At 32.0% G+C, this 15,523-nt stretch overlaps 2 protein-coding genes across 2 annotated transcripts; both read left to right on the top strand.

Annotated features, from left to right (window-relative positions):
- The first annotated feature begins 1,016 nt into the window (after positions 1–1,016).
- On the top strand, positions 1,017–3,780 carry LOTGIDRAFT_205091 (hypothetical protein). The gene is made up of 4 exons (XM_009048588.1): positions 1,017–1,223; positions 1,797–1,912; positions 2,213–2,389; positions 2,685–3,780. Exons 1-4 carry the CDS (start codon positions 1,115–1,117, stop codon positions 2,925–2,927), a joined length of 645 nt encoding a protein of 214 aa, XP_009046836.1. The 5' UTR covers positions 1,017–1,114; the 3' UTR covers positions 2,928–3,780.
- A 638-nt stretch (positions 3,781–4,418) lies between these two features.
- On the top strand, positions 4,419–14,790 carry LOTGIDRAFT_199692 (hypothetical protein). Its single transcript, XM_009048587.1, has 23 exons — positions 4,419–4,530; positions 5,073–5,226; positions 5,501–5,572; positions 5,931–6,115; positions 6,492–6,596; positions 6,914–7,075; positions 7,782–7,940; positions 8,252–8,409; positions 8,579–8,690; positions 8,883–8,961; positions 9,248–9,372; positions 9,892–10,062; positions 10,522–10,644; positions 10,923–10,996; positions 11,187–11,319; positions 11,719–11,803; positions 12,184–12,311; positions 12,671–12,734; positions 12,877–13,007; positions 13,314–13,518; positions 13,851–13,942; positions 14,128–14,250; positions 14,521–14,790. The coding sequence occupies exons 1-23, from the start codon at positions 4,459–4,461 to the stop codon at positions 14,662–14,664; spliced, it is 2,856 nt and encodes a 951-aa protein (XP_009046835.1). The 5' UTR covers positions 4,419–4,458; the 3' UTR covers positions 14,665–14,790.
- Positions 14,791–15,523: the final 733 nt, after the last annotated feature.

Genomic DNA, 15,523 nt, shown 5'->3' with positions numbered 1-15,523 from the left:
AAAAGTTGATTTGATAGCTTTTGATTATTATGATCACAAATTCCCAATTCCTTCTGTAATAACAAAATAGGTATTGAAGCCAACAACCATGACCAAGGTCAACAAAACATGAAATCCAAATAGCAAGATATTCATTCCCAATAACTGTTTATAAAGCATGAATCACCCAAATGATTAAAGATAAAATTCTTTCCCTTTAGAATTTCTACGATGTTGCCTTCTAGGAGATTGAGTTGAAGAATGGTAAAGTTGATCAGTCTCATTTATAGCTGGTGTTGAACCATTTAAATGACTGAAATATTGTATAGATGTCCCAATTCCAGAATCTCCCTCTGCATGTGTATCATCATCATATAAGTCATCTAAATAGCCTGAGCTCTTCAAGCTATTTTCTGTGTCAGTTATTGTAGAGATCATTTCTGCTAAATCAGATTTGAAGGAGAAAACCCTTTTAAAACTTCTTATACTTTTCTGGAGAGCTGCTATCTGTTGGTTTTTCTGGCTCATTTGCTCTTGCAGGATAGTGACTGTCCTTTCTTTAGATTCCAGCTTTTCTTGCAAAACATCAATTTCCATATTTTTGGATGCTTCCAACTGGCTAAGTTTTTCTTTTAACAGATCATCTTTTGCTTGTAAAGACGTGTGTTGTTCTTTCGAAAGAGATTCGAGCTCGTAAACTTTTCTATGAAGACCAGATATATGTTTGTTAGCTTCGTCTATAGTCGTCCTTGGTATCATCATAAAAAAAATAAGGAAAAGTCTGAAGATTTAGTAAAGAGCAGACCAAAAAATTGACCGGCGTTGAAGAATAAATTTAATGTTATGATTTCATGTAAATAGGAAGCGGAAATAGATTAAGATTTTCTCGGTTATCCAGATTTTTCATTTTCTTTATTGTTGACAATCGAGGCTAAATTATAATGCTGACGAATCGAAATGATTTATACAGAAACTGACGTAAGCACGTGATATTCAACCAATCTAAACATTCGTTTTTACGATGCATAATAATCAGCCGCCATTACAATTCCCGCGTTTTGTTAGTAACAAAACATCTTCTAAACGTGAAAAGTATTCAGACATTCATGCGTGATTATTTATACGTAGTCAAATTATGGCGAAGGTTAACGTGTTGAATGTAAACGTATTGGACAATCCGTCACCATTTGTAAATCCTTTTCAATTCGAAATAACTTTCGAATGCATTGAAGATTTGCCAGAAGGAAAGTTTATTTCTCTCACTTTGATAACAACAGCAAAATGACAGCCTAATCTTGAGTCTTAAATTGATGCTGTCACTGACAATACTCCTTAATCAGATTTGCATTTGTCTGTTCTTTCACAAATATTTATAACAGTATTTATATTGAGTGTTATTTGATTTTGGGCATAGATAGGATTAGGAATATAACTAAAAGTAAAGTTTGAGTTTGTGCAGATAATATTTGTAGACTGTGTTTCCCCTTTTTTTTATTATGGAAATTTGAGTTTTATAATGTTAGTCCTTGAAATGAACACAATACAAATACCTCCCTTAAATTCCAAAAATTATCAAACTTTAACCTGAAAATGTTGAGCTCTTTGATATCATTTTTCTGTAAAATGTCAACTGACCTACTGTATAGTATGTGATTCATGATTGTGTTAACCTGAGATTGAGTAATGATATTATGCCAATTAAAAACTTGGTTACAATGATTCTGAATTATGCCACCACTCAAGCAATCCCTTTAATTAGATTTGATTCTTAAAACCTTTCTTAGCCAGATTGTATAATTAATGCTTATTTTTTACAGATTTAGAATGGAAATTGATATATGTTGGTTCTGCAGAGACTGAGGAACATGACCAAGTTTTAGAGACAGTGTTTGTTGGTCCAGTCCCAGGTGGCAGGCATATGTTTGTCTTTCAGGTGAGTTCAGTGATCGAATTAATATTATTTGAACGACATTTAGAAGTGAAGAGCACGTAACAAAAAAAAACACAAGGTAGAATCTTATGGTATAACACACTTCTTTAATAAAACAAGAACATCTTTGTTACTAAAGAAGTGTGTGATGGTAGACCATGATGTATTCCCTTGTGTTTTTTTGTTATAAGAATTAATGTTTTTATTTTAATTGTACACAAACTGTTCGGCAATTTAAAGCAATTGTAGACTTTCTAATCAACTATTAACATCCCCATAATTGCTGATCTTCATTTTTTTAAGGCTGACCCCCCAGATATAAAGAAGATACCAGAAGCTGATGTTGTTGGTGTAACTATTATATTATTAACATGCTGTTATAGATCTAAAGAATTTATACGAGTGGGTTATTATGTAAACAATGAATATGAAGACCCAGAATTAAAAGAAAATCCTCCTGCTTCAGTTATTTACGAAAAAGTAAGTTTTTATAGGGCAAGGTGAACATTCTTTGCTTTATCAAAATTCATTAACAGGTTCTGCGGGATATTACTTTGAAAGAGTTTAGAAAAAATATTAATTTTCACTGCCATAATAATTTATGTGTACTATATTGACTGTTGTATGCTTTATTGAATATTTCTGTAAAATATTTTAGCTAATGCAAGATTTTTCTTTCTTGAGTGTCTTTCTGGATCCATTTCTTATAGGTTGAGTTGTTGTTTGATCATGCAATAAGCAATATTTTTGATATTTTTAATCTTATGAATTTCAGTTGCAAAGAAATATTTTAAATAGACCAAGGGTAACAAAATTTAAAATAGATTGGGATGATAATGCAGTCACAAATGCTACTGAAAATGGGGAAAATGTACCTCCTGTTCGGAATTTAGAAAACATGGACACTGCCTCAAACCAAATGGCATGTGATTCTGCTTGTGGTGCTGTTATGGGATCTTCTAGTTACCAAGAGAATAGTAACAGTGTGAGCATGGATACATCAGTTAAAGCTATGTAATATAGTTAGTGGTATTTATAACAGAGTGTGGTTATTAAATGTGATATGACATTTACATAAAATAATACATAATTCCCAAAATGGCTTCTACTGTAAAGTCAAATGAGTGCTGATAATGACTTTGTTTGGTACAAAAATTATTGAAACTGAGTTAAATCATGGCAGCTATGTGTGAATACTTTTTTATTATTTTGCCAGAATATTATGACCATCATTAACCACAGGTGAATATGTGGCTCAATCATATAACAAGCCTTGTTTCAATTATCATGAATAATATAACAAAACATTTATCAGATGGAGTAGTTTCCCGAGAACATATTATTTTCAACTTCGAGAATCAATTGGAAGTTAAAAGAATACATCCCAGATGGTTGCTTTATATAAAATTATTCTGACAATTTCCACACCTTTGAAGGGTTTGAAAAATGAACGTTACTGTCACACATATTTCTAGAAAAACATCTCTGGGAAATTTTCTTTAACATATAATTTATCCGAACCATAAAAACAACTGGTTATAACATTTCTATGCATCATAATCATTTGTATATTGTTGATATTTTGTATATATTTTGTGTAAAAAATCAAAGTCAAATTGTTGTTACTGATTCCTGTGGTACGCATATGTGGTGCTGTTCCTTAATTTTCCAAAGAAGATGCACAAAATCTCAATTTCTCTTTATGAGGACAAATATTATTGTCACCCATGACTTTTTGTTCAAATTTCCCCTATCATAGGTGCCAAAGAAATGTCCTACTTGACACAAAAATAACCTTTTAAGAATGGTACTGTAGTAAAAAACTTGTTAGATTACGTTGATAAAAAACGAAAGAAAATCTGAAAAATGTGAAACAAAATTGATTTTGTCTTTTTTTAATTAGATTAACTCATAGCCTTTCAGTCAAGGTTTTGGAATTTACAAATCTGTCCCCTCAATATTAGCAACAATTGCCAGATTATTATATTATAACCCACTGATGCAAGATAAATTCACACAAATCTGTGTAGGCATTATGATACTATGCTCTCAGTTATCTTTGAGTTAGAGGAGATTATTCTCATATAAGAACATCCCCAGCCTATATTGACAGGTCCTATAAAAGGGTTCATGACTGAATGATAGAATACCTGCACTGCTGCAGCAGACTTGGGTATTAGGCATAGGCTGGGGAGGAGAGCCGACTCTTAAGGATGCACAGGACTGATCATATCTACATCTACCAAGCCTCCACTATTTTATGTTATAATACAACTGACATCACACATTAATGCTCAAGGATGGCCTATGATGTTGGGTTCTTGTAATTGTGCGGAGAAAATAGCCTTTGTTCACTCAAACTTTTACAAGTAGCCATTGCACCTGGACAATCAAACTTTGTAGACGGAGGTAGACTTGATCTTCCACTACACACACAGCCATAGCAACCACCTTGTTGATATCATCCGGGTATTTCAAATATGTCTGCGCCCACAAACAGTCGATAATAATTTTATTTCCAAAAGAATACCCTTGAAGCGAGTAACAAAATGTCAGACGGCGACGGGAAAGGAATTTCTGATAAAGAGAAAGAGTCAGCATTGCAAAATGAAAAAGAAAAGGTAGTACTATATCGTTAGTTTATAGTTATAGTTTTTCAATGTCTCATGATCATGATGGTAGGTCTACTGCTCTACTAAATACTACAGTCTATACTGACACAGACAGTGATTCTAGCCCAATTTAAAACATCTCGGCTCTTGAATTAATGCTTACTTATCTATCATAGTCTTAACCTATTTTTGTATAGTGTTAGGGTGTATTGAGGAAATTCTAGGCGATGTCACAGAGCAATAGATATGCTTATTAATTGGTATGAATTGGTGTAGGTATTCTAGATACTTATTATTATAATAGGCCTAAATGATTTGTGCATTAATTTGTGGTAGGGTAGGTCATTAAGGCCTAGCTTCTCATTAGTCTAATTTAGCCTAACATAAATATGAGCAGTCATCATTTCTTGGCTTCTACTATAGTCCAATTCACTGAAAAATTATTCGTAGAAAGTACAGTAGGCCTACTGTCTACAGGTAACTAAGTATGTAGCCTACCGTCAATGGCACAGAAAAAGACCTCTTATTCACTTGTAATATTAATTCTGTAGGACACCAGTAAAGATGGGAATAAATCTGCTAAATCCAAAGCTACAACACCAAAATCAAAAAGTCCTGCTGGAAGTAAACCGGGCAGTGGTGTTAAAAGTCCCAAACCAGCAGCCAGTGCTAGAAGTGATAAGAAAGGAACTCCTACTCCAAGAGGTAAGCTACAACTTTATTTTTAGTAAGTTGGCTCACTTCAATAATAAAAATTTTAATCCAGCTGCTCATATCAGAATTGTATAAGCTTAAACTAAGTGAAAACCGCATTAGGTAATAGAGGTTAAAAAGTGTACAAGAAGCCAACTGTTGGAAGCACTGGCTGTTGAATCAGAATTTTTGATATCTAGAGGAAGATTATCACCACTTAACATAATATGACTACACTATATTTGTAATGAAGAAGTTTATAAGTTTATGTGATGTTTATCTGTAGGTAAAGGGAAAAGTAAAGTAGAAAAAGTATCAACTCCAGCACCAAGTTCTGTTGATGGTGGAGCAGATGATGGTAAGTGAAATTACTACTCACTATAAGTTGAGTTGATAAGAAAATCTCATTGTTTCACCCTCTGAAAAATTTCCTTTAGTTCAAGGATTAACATGGATTGCATGCTAATGAATGGGCCTTGGATGTGTTATAAATTCGATATGAGAGTATTTTAGACAGAATAATGAAATCTTACTGCAGTATGGAATTTTGAAATGTGTGTGAGCAAATGCTAACAAAGAAAATACAGTTTAACAAATTGAATTTGTATCTGATTTTGAATGAATTATGTAGGGTAACAGCAATATTGTTTCATGTCATGATGTACAAAATATTTAAAACATATACGAGTATAGGAAACATCTGTGGATTATTTCAGTTTTACCTGAGAATGCTGTTCCATTGTTTATGACATCTAAAACACAAGAAATATTTGGCTGTAGATGTGATGAAGATGTCAGTCAAGAAATGCCATTTAAATTGATTCCTAAACAAGAAATTTTAGATGACTTTAGAAACCGAGCTGGTGTTTGTGATTTTACACCTATTAAAAAAGACATTTTGGTATGTAATTATCCAATATCCAGAATTAATTTTGAAGAACTTATAACTTATTAAGGTAGCTTTACTAAGAAAATGACTTAAATTTGCTATTCTAGAGTAAATAGGGTTCTGTTTGGCATTGGTGAAGATGTAGGGAATTTATTATTCTGGAAGTTAGTGTTCTATTTGGCATTTTCTATTGAATTTCTTCACAGGTTCACTTGGTTCCTAATACAGGGTCTAGGTACCATGGTACATTTGGATGGAACATGGTCATTCGTACGAAATTAAAGGGCCCTCAACAGTACAGAGATAATATACAAAGTTGATTTGTCTAGTTGTCTTAATTTCATGAACATGTTTATCTTATGTATATCAAGGAATGATTTTTTTATAGGACTACCCTGGTGATGAGATTTTGGTTGTTTATGATTATGATTTTAAATTTGGCCAGAATTTTTATGTGGCACTGACTGAAGAAACAAAAGAAAAACTTTTAAATGTAAGTTGAATTTTCTTGGGGCCTTGAGCAAACAAACTTTTATATATAAGACCCTTGGCAATCCAAATGGTACTTACAAAATTGTGTATTATATGTTTTATAGAATGAAATGAACATTAAATTCTTTTCATTTTCATAAGGCAAATTACTATTATTTTCACACAAGGAATTTGGATGGTTGGATTGTAAGCATGGATCGAAGCAAATGTTGGTCACAAAATTGGTTTCTAGGCTTATCTTTGAACAAGTAGTATAATTGCTTTTAAGTAAGTGTGAATATAATAGATAATGTAGGCCTATATGTGTAATTTTTCCAGCCACCTCATGATAAAGATGGGGCTGATACAGAAGGAGGTTTAGAAGAAGAAGATTTAGAACCAGTTATATATAAATACATACCACCTGAAGCTAAACCTTGGATCTCTTTTGGTAGTGAGGTAGAAATATATGAAGAAACAGTCAAAGAAAATAGAGAAAAGGTATATGAAAGGGTATATTTAAAGGGACAGGTGCACCATTCAGGAGTTCATTTGAGTCTTGAATGTATGTAAATACATAAGATAAGACATAAGTACTTTAAATGTACGAAATCTCATAATTCCTTTAAAAATACTTCAAACTAGGAATTTTACTCACTATTTCTATATGTGTCTTTTGTATATATCACAGAGTATCTTACAATAATGAGTTGTCATTTTAACATACAAACTCAGTAAATTTGGACTTGAAGGCTCAAATTTCGACTGTGAACTGTGAACACTTTTGCTGATAAGCTTACTTAAAAACTTCCTGTTTCTGAGACTAAAATATAACATGTCAAAAAAATGGTGCATCTGTCCCTTTAATTATATGTTACACTGACGCTTACAGCTTTTATTGTTTCCTGCCAAGTGTAACATCTTTGGTTATAGCATTTCAAGAAAATAAAAAGTTATTTGTCTTGGAGGATGTAAATAGTAAGCTACTAGTGGCCCCATACTGTTTTACATCTATAGATCACATGGTTAGAACTTCAATACTATATCTGAACATTATGATTTAATTACATTTGATGCAGAAATTTGTATTTAAGAAAAAGGCATCAGTTTTTTAGTTTAATTCTCAAGCACACGGTAAATATTAGATATCTAATCTATGATAAATTGGAATTTATACTTATTTTTGGTTGTTATGATATTATTTAAGGTGAAAGTGTTATATAAAAGAAAACGTAAAGAATTTGGTGCTCCTGTGACTTTCAGTGATAGAGATGTCAATGATGCTAAAGATGGCTATATTGAATGTGTTTCTTATGAAGATAAGAATTTTAATCTAAAGAAGATGGAATTGGATAAAGGACTTCAAGTATGTAGTTACCTAACTCAACAGTGTTCCAGTGACCTCTGAAAGAGTTTACTTTTCTAAGCCACAAGTCCAAAATTTATATGGGATTGATCCAGAAAGGAATGTTCTATAAGCAACAGATTGCTTCTAATCTCTTAAAAAAAGATTTGTCCAATTGGTTGCACATAGGTTCACTGATCTTCTTTCGCTCAAAATGGTTCAGAGATCTTTCACTGCAATTTAATTTAGCTATTTTTGTTTTTCTTAAACTGCATTTCAAGTGTTTATATTGTTTTTGTTGCTCCTAAATCCAATATACATTGTCTTTTAAGGCTATACCAGAGTCTAATGCATCTGGAACCCAAACTGATTGGACTTATCCAAGAAATGCCAATACTCAGTATTATCCTAGAGAGTTTTCTGAGGAACAACAGAAAAAAATGGAAGCTGACAAAAACCTTCAAAACTTCCTGAATGATGCAGCACCAAGGTTTGAAATCTTTCTTTCTGGTTGTTTATTTATGGCGGACTTTTTGCAAAACATGTTGTTACTCAGAGTTTATGCTATACGATCTTCAGACAACTGACCTATTTCAGCATGTGCCCCTACTGAAGATTAATAAAAAACTGTATATTTTATATTAATTTTTATTTTTCAGATTTGAATTGGCTCTACAACAAAATGAAATAATGAATGTGTTTTATAATGATTGGTTACATCTAGGTGATGATGAGAATACATTAGGTAGTAAAGCTGACAATCATTTAAAGGTATGGAGATTTTATTCTAGTATGATACATGTACTTGCTGTAAAACAACTGGTGCAGATAGGTATGATGTAAAACTCTATTCATTTCATGTGTAAAACAACTGGTCACTGGCAATGTTTTGATGATGTCATTCTTGTCTGTCTATTGTTAATTTCACATTGATTGATAGAGAAATTTGTATCTTATTTTTAGGAATATCAATCGTTTACTGATTTACAATTTAGTAAAGACAAAAAGATAACTTGTATTCAATGGCATCCTACTATAAAAGGTAAATTCTTATGATTTTATAAATAAAGGTGCACCATAGCTAAGATTATCAAAATTAATGATCAAATGTTAACGAGCATGTTAATTTTTTTTAGGTTTTTATTTTTTGGTATATTAGCTTAAAGTAATTTGCACATTTTCAGCTGAATATCAATAAATCAATCACTCAACATAAGTTATTTCAGGTCTGTTTTTTGTGTGCCAATTTGATAAAATGACGACTTGAATAAAACTTTATATTTATAAAAATTAAAAAAAATTGATTTCTTGTTAAATATTTGATATAGGTGTCGTAGCAGTAGCTGTATCACAAAGATTATCATTTGATGATAGAGTAGATCATGGTGGTAAAATTATCATGAATCCATCTTTAATACTAATCTGGAGTTTTACTGACCCTATACATCCACAGGTATTTCATTTTAATTCTACGAGTCTGATTAATCTGGCCTTACCCAGTTGGAACTTGGAACATATCATAATATTATCGATTTTATGTTCATCTTAAGCCATGCTCCGTTAAGGTGCGGGTACACAAGCTGTCCTGGTCGGAGATTTTTTGAGTAAAACCTTGTGAGTGCCCATGCTTCCACGACAAGATTATGGTGTTGCCGTCAGGATTTATAATATCAAACAAGTTTGATACTTTTCTCTGATATTCATCCAATCAGATTCCTTTTCCTTTCAATTGCATGCTCCACAAATGATTATCGCCAAGGTGGAAAACGACCGTCTGGAGATTTTTGTCTCCTTGTGTGCCCATGCCCGTCGATGAAACTCAAGACAAGACTCTAATTGGCAACAAAATTCTCCTACCAATACAGCTTGTGTACCTTTAGGCTCTGATTGTGTTTAGCAAATGATCAGTTAATTAATCCATAACTAAATGTTAAATGTAATACAATTTGATTTCAAACATTGTAAATTGTAGTTATTGTTAGAAGCACCAGATGATATTTATAGTTTTCAATGGTGTCCAAGTGATGCTAATATCCTAGCAGGTGGTTGCTACAATGGACAAGTAGTATTATGGGATATATCGGCTGTAGCAGATAGACTAAAACAACGTGGACAAAATAAAGTCAAGAAAACCACAGTGCTTGTAAGTTGATCTTAATTCAAACTTAAAATATGCATCTTTAAGGTTATTGTAAAGAGGTTTTCTTTCTATTTATTGCGGCGTGGTTACATCAATTGGCACTCTATATCAATTTTCAGTCAGACGTCAGTGGTTTGTGCAATTAGTTTAATACTAAAGGTTTTATTACATAGATATTACAATTGCCCTTAAATATTTTAAGAAGATTTCACCAGAGCTTCAATTTGCATCATTCCAATTTCCCATCCAGCATTTGTGATTGGGACATGACTATGAAATTAAAGGAAGAACAGATGTCAGACAAGAAATCAAAATAATGCCAATAGAGTGAACATTATACACTCAAAGGCAAGAAAACCTCTTTTGAAATCTGTATTTCATAAAGTAGCTACATTTATTTTTCATATCAATTACTGATTTGTCAACTTAATAATAAAATGCTGAAATGATATCTATATTTAGCCTGGATTTGAAGATCCGAATGCATTAAAAACACCAGTGGTTAGATATTGTGCTGTATCAAGTATAGAACATAGTCATAAAGCTAGAATAACAGATATAATGTGGGTACCTGATCATATGGAGGTAAATCACTTTTCTTTATAAGTTTATCTGATTAATTTAAATAGCTTGATTTGACTTTTCAGGCCAGTTTCTAATTAACTCGGGAATGAGTTTGTGGTGGGTTGATAGAAGTAAATTAACAATTAACAAAATGAATGATATGTAAATTTAATGGGTACCCAACACAGGTAAAATCACAACTGCAATACTTTTGCAAGCTTTTTAGATATCCAGATCCTATTGTTCACAGATATCTTTGTTTTTTGTGCATGAATATATTTTGCTTGATTCCTTTTCAGATCAATAAACTTGGAGAACCAAAAGAAAATAAGAATACACAGTGTGTACAATTAATGACATGTGCTACAGATCAGTAAGTTTTTCTTTATCAAATCATTTACAACAATTTGGAATTTCTTGATACCAGTGAACCATCAGTTGCTTATAATTACCTCTACTGGTACTTATCGATACAGCCTGAGTTAGTTAGAACTAGGTTGTATTAAGCATAATGTTGTAATTGTTGTATTTATACTTATTGACTGGTATATATTTATTTATAGTTGTGTATTGATATGGGATACTAGACCTATTAAAATTCAACAAACAAAAGATGATGATAAAGGACCTAAAAATCCAATGGGAGTACCTAATACTTTCCGACATCTAGATTTAACTTGGAAACCATTATTGAAGGTATATTATAGGTTACTTAAATAAAAGATAGGCATACTCTTTTCCATAAAGGCTACCTTCTTTGGTCAATAATGACTTAATGATTGTTCATAAGCATTGGCATTAGGGGTTGAATGCTGAAACTGGAAACTGGAAACTGGGCCTACTCTCCGACACACTTGGCATGACATTTTAATTAGGTTTCGAATCCAAGATACCTAATTGCTTAGCAGACGACAATCCAACTTGCTATCAACTGAGCCAAATCACTGCCATAGAACTTAACTTAAATACATTCTTCTCTATACTTTCTTTTGGTGAACATGCCTTGAACAGCAATTTCTGGGTATGGGTAAAAAAAAAAAGTGTGACTCACAACTATAAATATAAGTGTCATTGTTGAATGTTTTTTTTTAATAGGTTCAACTCCATAAATCTGAGCCTGGTGGAGACCACAGTCCAACTAAATTTACTATACATGAAAAACAAGGTACAAGACCACCTGGTAAGTAAGGTTGATTTTTCTCTCGATTCATATTGTATCCTCTTGACTATACTGTTGATTATACGTTCCATTGTCATAGGTTTTCACACAACTTTCAATCAAGTGTTCTGAAATTTGTTTTCAATGTAATTTCTCTTATTTTCCTCAATTTTTGAAAAACCCTAATCAAAAATAGGTAACATCTTAAAATATCTAATTACTCTCTGAAATAACTATCTGTAAAACTGTTAAAACGATGCCCCTAAACTGCGTTCAGTTAGGAAAACATTTTGAAAATGACTCAAAGCAATTTATTGTTTTGTACTGAAGAGGTTATGTCATATATAAAAGGTTCAAAAAGAAAATGTTGTTTTAAAACTGTTTTATTATATTATTTCTAGTGAGTAAAGTTGAACTAGCTGATAAAGAATCCAGTACAACTGGTGGTTTCTCCTATAATAAACCTGCATCTGGTAAAGAAAAGAAAACATTACAAGATGTTAAAACACATTTCTATGTTGCTACAGAGGTAAATAGAGTAAATAAAACCTTATTAAAATCACAAGGAGTTCTGAAAAAATTGTCCCCATTGTACTCTGTATAGCTTTGTCACTCTATTGTGCAAAATAGAGGGTTTTAAAACAATTTAAGTGAAGTTACATTTTAAGATCTTGGTTTGACAATGTTTCTTGAACATTCAATCCCAGTTTTCCTAATTTTGTTTTGTTCGTATGATTATGCGTTTCATCATTACTCTGTGCAAGCGGCCCAGATTATACATATATTTTACTAAATTTTGGAAATTTTATTCTTATACCATGCCATCATTGTTTTGACAAGTGTTTCCATCAGGAGTATATCTACATGACTTTGTGATTTTATTATCAGGATGGGGAAGTAGTATATGTTGATTGGATGCCTCAAAAAGATCAAGATACAGGAAAAATACAAAGTAAGTTTTTCTAAGAAAATACATTCTTGAAACTTTTTTTCCATCGCTAAAAGAGAACAAGCTTGATCAAAAACTTGTTAATTTTCTGTGATGTTGAATTTCGAACAATTTGATTATTTATAATACTGGTACTATCTTTCAGCTCCTAAACCTGATTACTATCATACTATACATGATGGACCAGTTTCTACTCTACAAAGATCACCATTCTTTAAAGATATAGTATTATCTATTGGAGGATGGACATTGGCTATCTGGAAGGAAGGCGTGACTGTAAGTTAAAGTTTATGTTAAGATGGAAGGCCAGTAAATTGTGCAAAGAAAGGAGGCATCCATAACATCAAACACAATTCAGATTTGGCAAAATTAAGGCTTTTGCACCATGTTATTTTGAAGTTTTTAGGGTGCCTAACAGGGTGCATCTTAATCGAGGACCACATAACAGTAAAATACCTTACCCTTAATGTCTTATGTGAATGATAGCAATATCGAAAGTTGGTTAAATGACTAAATAATGAATAAAATTAATATTCGTAACATATTTAGATACCAATGTCCAATGTACCATTCCAATTTCAGTCTGGACCTATTTTACATTCCTGTGCTGATAATATAAGGTTAACTGGTGGACACTGGTCACCATCAAGACCAGGAGTGTTTTTTGTTGCTAAAGCTGATGGAAGTGTTGATGTTTGGGATTTATTAGATAAAACACATGAAGCATCAATGAATCAGAGTATCTCAGCTACAGCAATAACTACATTATTTCCTCATCAGGTTACCCGTAAGTATAGTCTAACAAAGATCTTTATACACATCTGTGTGAGGACGATTCAAAACATAAACAAGTTCTCTTACTTTGAGATAAAATAGAAAGAAATTGAACTATACAATCCAGATTTATATGGTATTCATTAGTCAATATATTTGTTGATTTTCTGAATTTAGAAAAACATCACGTATTCTTCACTTAAAAATTGTTAATTTTATACATTCTTAGATATATTTCTGATATCGATCTAATCTGCTCTGGAAGCATATGTTATCTTGCCTGGCAAGATTTGTCACCTATTATTATTTGCATTTTTTACCTTGAATAAATTATTTATTTTCCAGAAAAACAACAATTATTAGCTGTAGGAGATAATTCTGGTACATTACATATCTTGGAAATACCATGGAGTTTACGCCATCCTACTAACAATGAGGTAATTTTGAATTACAATTCAATCAATTTAGATTTTTGGTGGGATATTTCTCTTGTAAGACATGAAAACCAGAGGTATGTGACGTTCATCATTCCGACATTTGGTTTTCAAGGGGTTCTGTGATCATCACTTCAAAGGATAATCTTTTAACAATTTGTTCAACAATTTTGTTTTAACTATTTCAGCAAGTCGGAGTTTATAACTATTTTGAAAGAGAAATTAAAAGAAGAGGTTTTGTTGTGGAACGTTGGGATTTTAGAGAAAAGGAGAAAAGAGAAATAGAAGCTGAAGCTAAGAGAAAAGCAGGAGTAAGTACAAATGTAGATAAATTACATATTGTCTTAGAAATATTACAACAGAACCTGAAACATGTTGTTTCTCAGAGTTTCACCTTGTGCAATCCTCAGAAAACTCACCTTATATTGAATAAACTAATGAGGTTCGACAATTAGTACTCGTGTCTGTACTTGGAGACAAGTTCAGATAGTTTGTTTTAAGAAATGTGCTTTTTTTGCTGAAATGATGTTTTTACACAGATTCTTTGCAATTTATTTGTGACATCCATTGGCTTGTTTTAGATTGCACCAAATGTGGTATTAACAGATGAAGAAATAGAAATCAAACAGAAAATTGAATATCAGAATTATTTGGATGAAGAAGCCTCATTTCTACGAGAACTAGGTTTATTGAAAGAAGAAGCTGAACCTTTACCTGAAATATAATATTTATAACTGTGATAATTTATTCATTTGTAGATTAACTTTGAATCATCTGTAATGTTTGTTATGTTACCTGTATTTATTTATATTTTTATTCATTAAAGCATATTGATAATATTTACTTGAAAAGTTAGTTATAGATTACTGTGTGAGAGTAAAGTGATTTTCTTGTCATGTGTATTGTGGACACTGAAACCATCAATTTGCAACATTCAAATCTTTAATCAGACGTCTGTGGTTCTTGCATTAATGGTAATGTTATACAAGGCCTTTTTGGTGTTGAATTCCAAGAATCCAGACATCTGACTGAAAAAAGTTGTTGCCAAAAAAGGTGCCATCTGGTCAAAATGCATGACTCACAACTATTCTTGTAATATATTTTGAGTGATTTAATACTTCTTTACCGTCCAAAGATCAATGGAAGGTTTGGAAAGCTTCAATAAATCGTGCAGATAAAAATGCCGTCAACCAGAATGATGAAATGGATAAACTGAATGAAAAGCCATTAACTCTATGTGCTAGATTTGCTCATTACTGATTACTATTTGAACTATTATCTGAAAATTAACTGGACTGTTTGTGTTTTGAATTTGAACCAGATGTGCAGGAATATAGACAAGCTAAGATATTTTGCACATTCTGGTCTACTAAGAGCAATAAACAGTTCTCTTTATTTTGTGAAGAATTAATAGTAGTAGAAACTATGCAGAATAAACTTACAGGGACAGTAAGGCCATTTTCTTGACCAATCATACTTTTAGTCTCAGAAACAGGAATTGTTTTTTAGCTGAGCTAATCAGTAATAGTGTTCACAGCTTCAAATCCATGTGTGTCCAGAATTATCTGCGTTTGAATGTTACAA

The sequence above is a fragment of the Lottia gigantea genome (genome assembly GCF_000327385.1).
Source record: "Lottia gigantea unplaced genomic scaffold LOTGIsca_125, whole genome shotgun sequence".
NCBI lineage: Eukaryota > Metazoa > Mollusca > Gastropoda > Lottiidae > Lottia > Lottia gigantea.
Note: the sequence above shows the minus strand (reverse complement) of the source record. Positions and strands in the feature narration are given on the sequence as shown.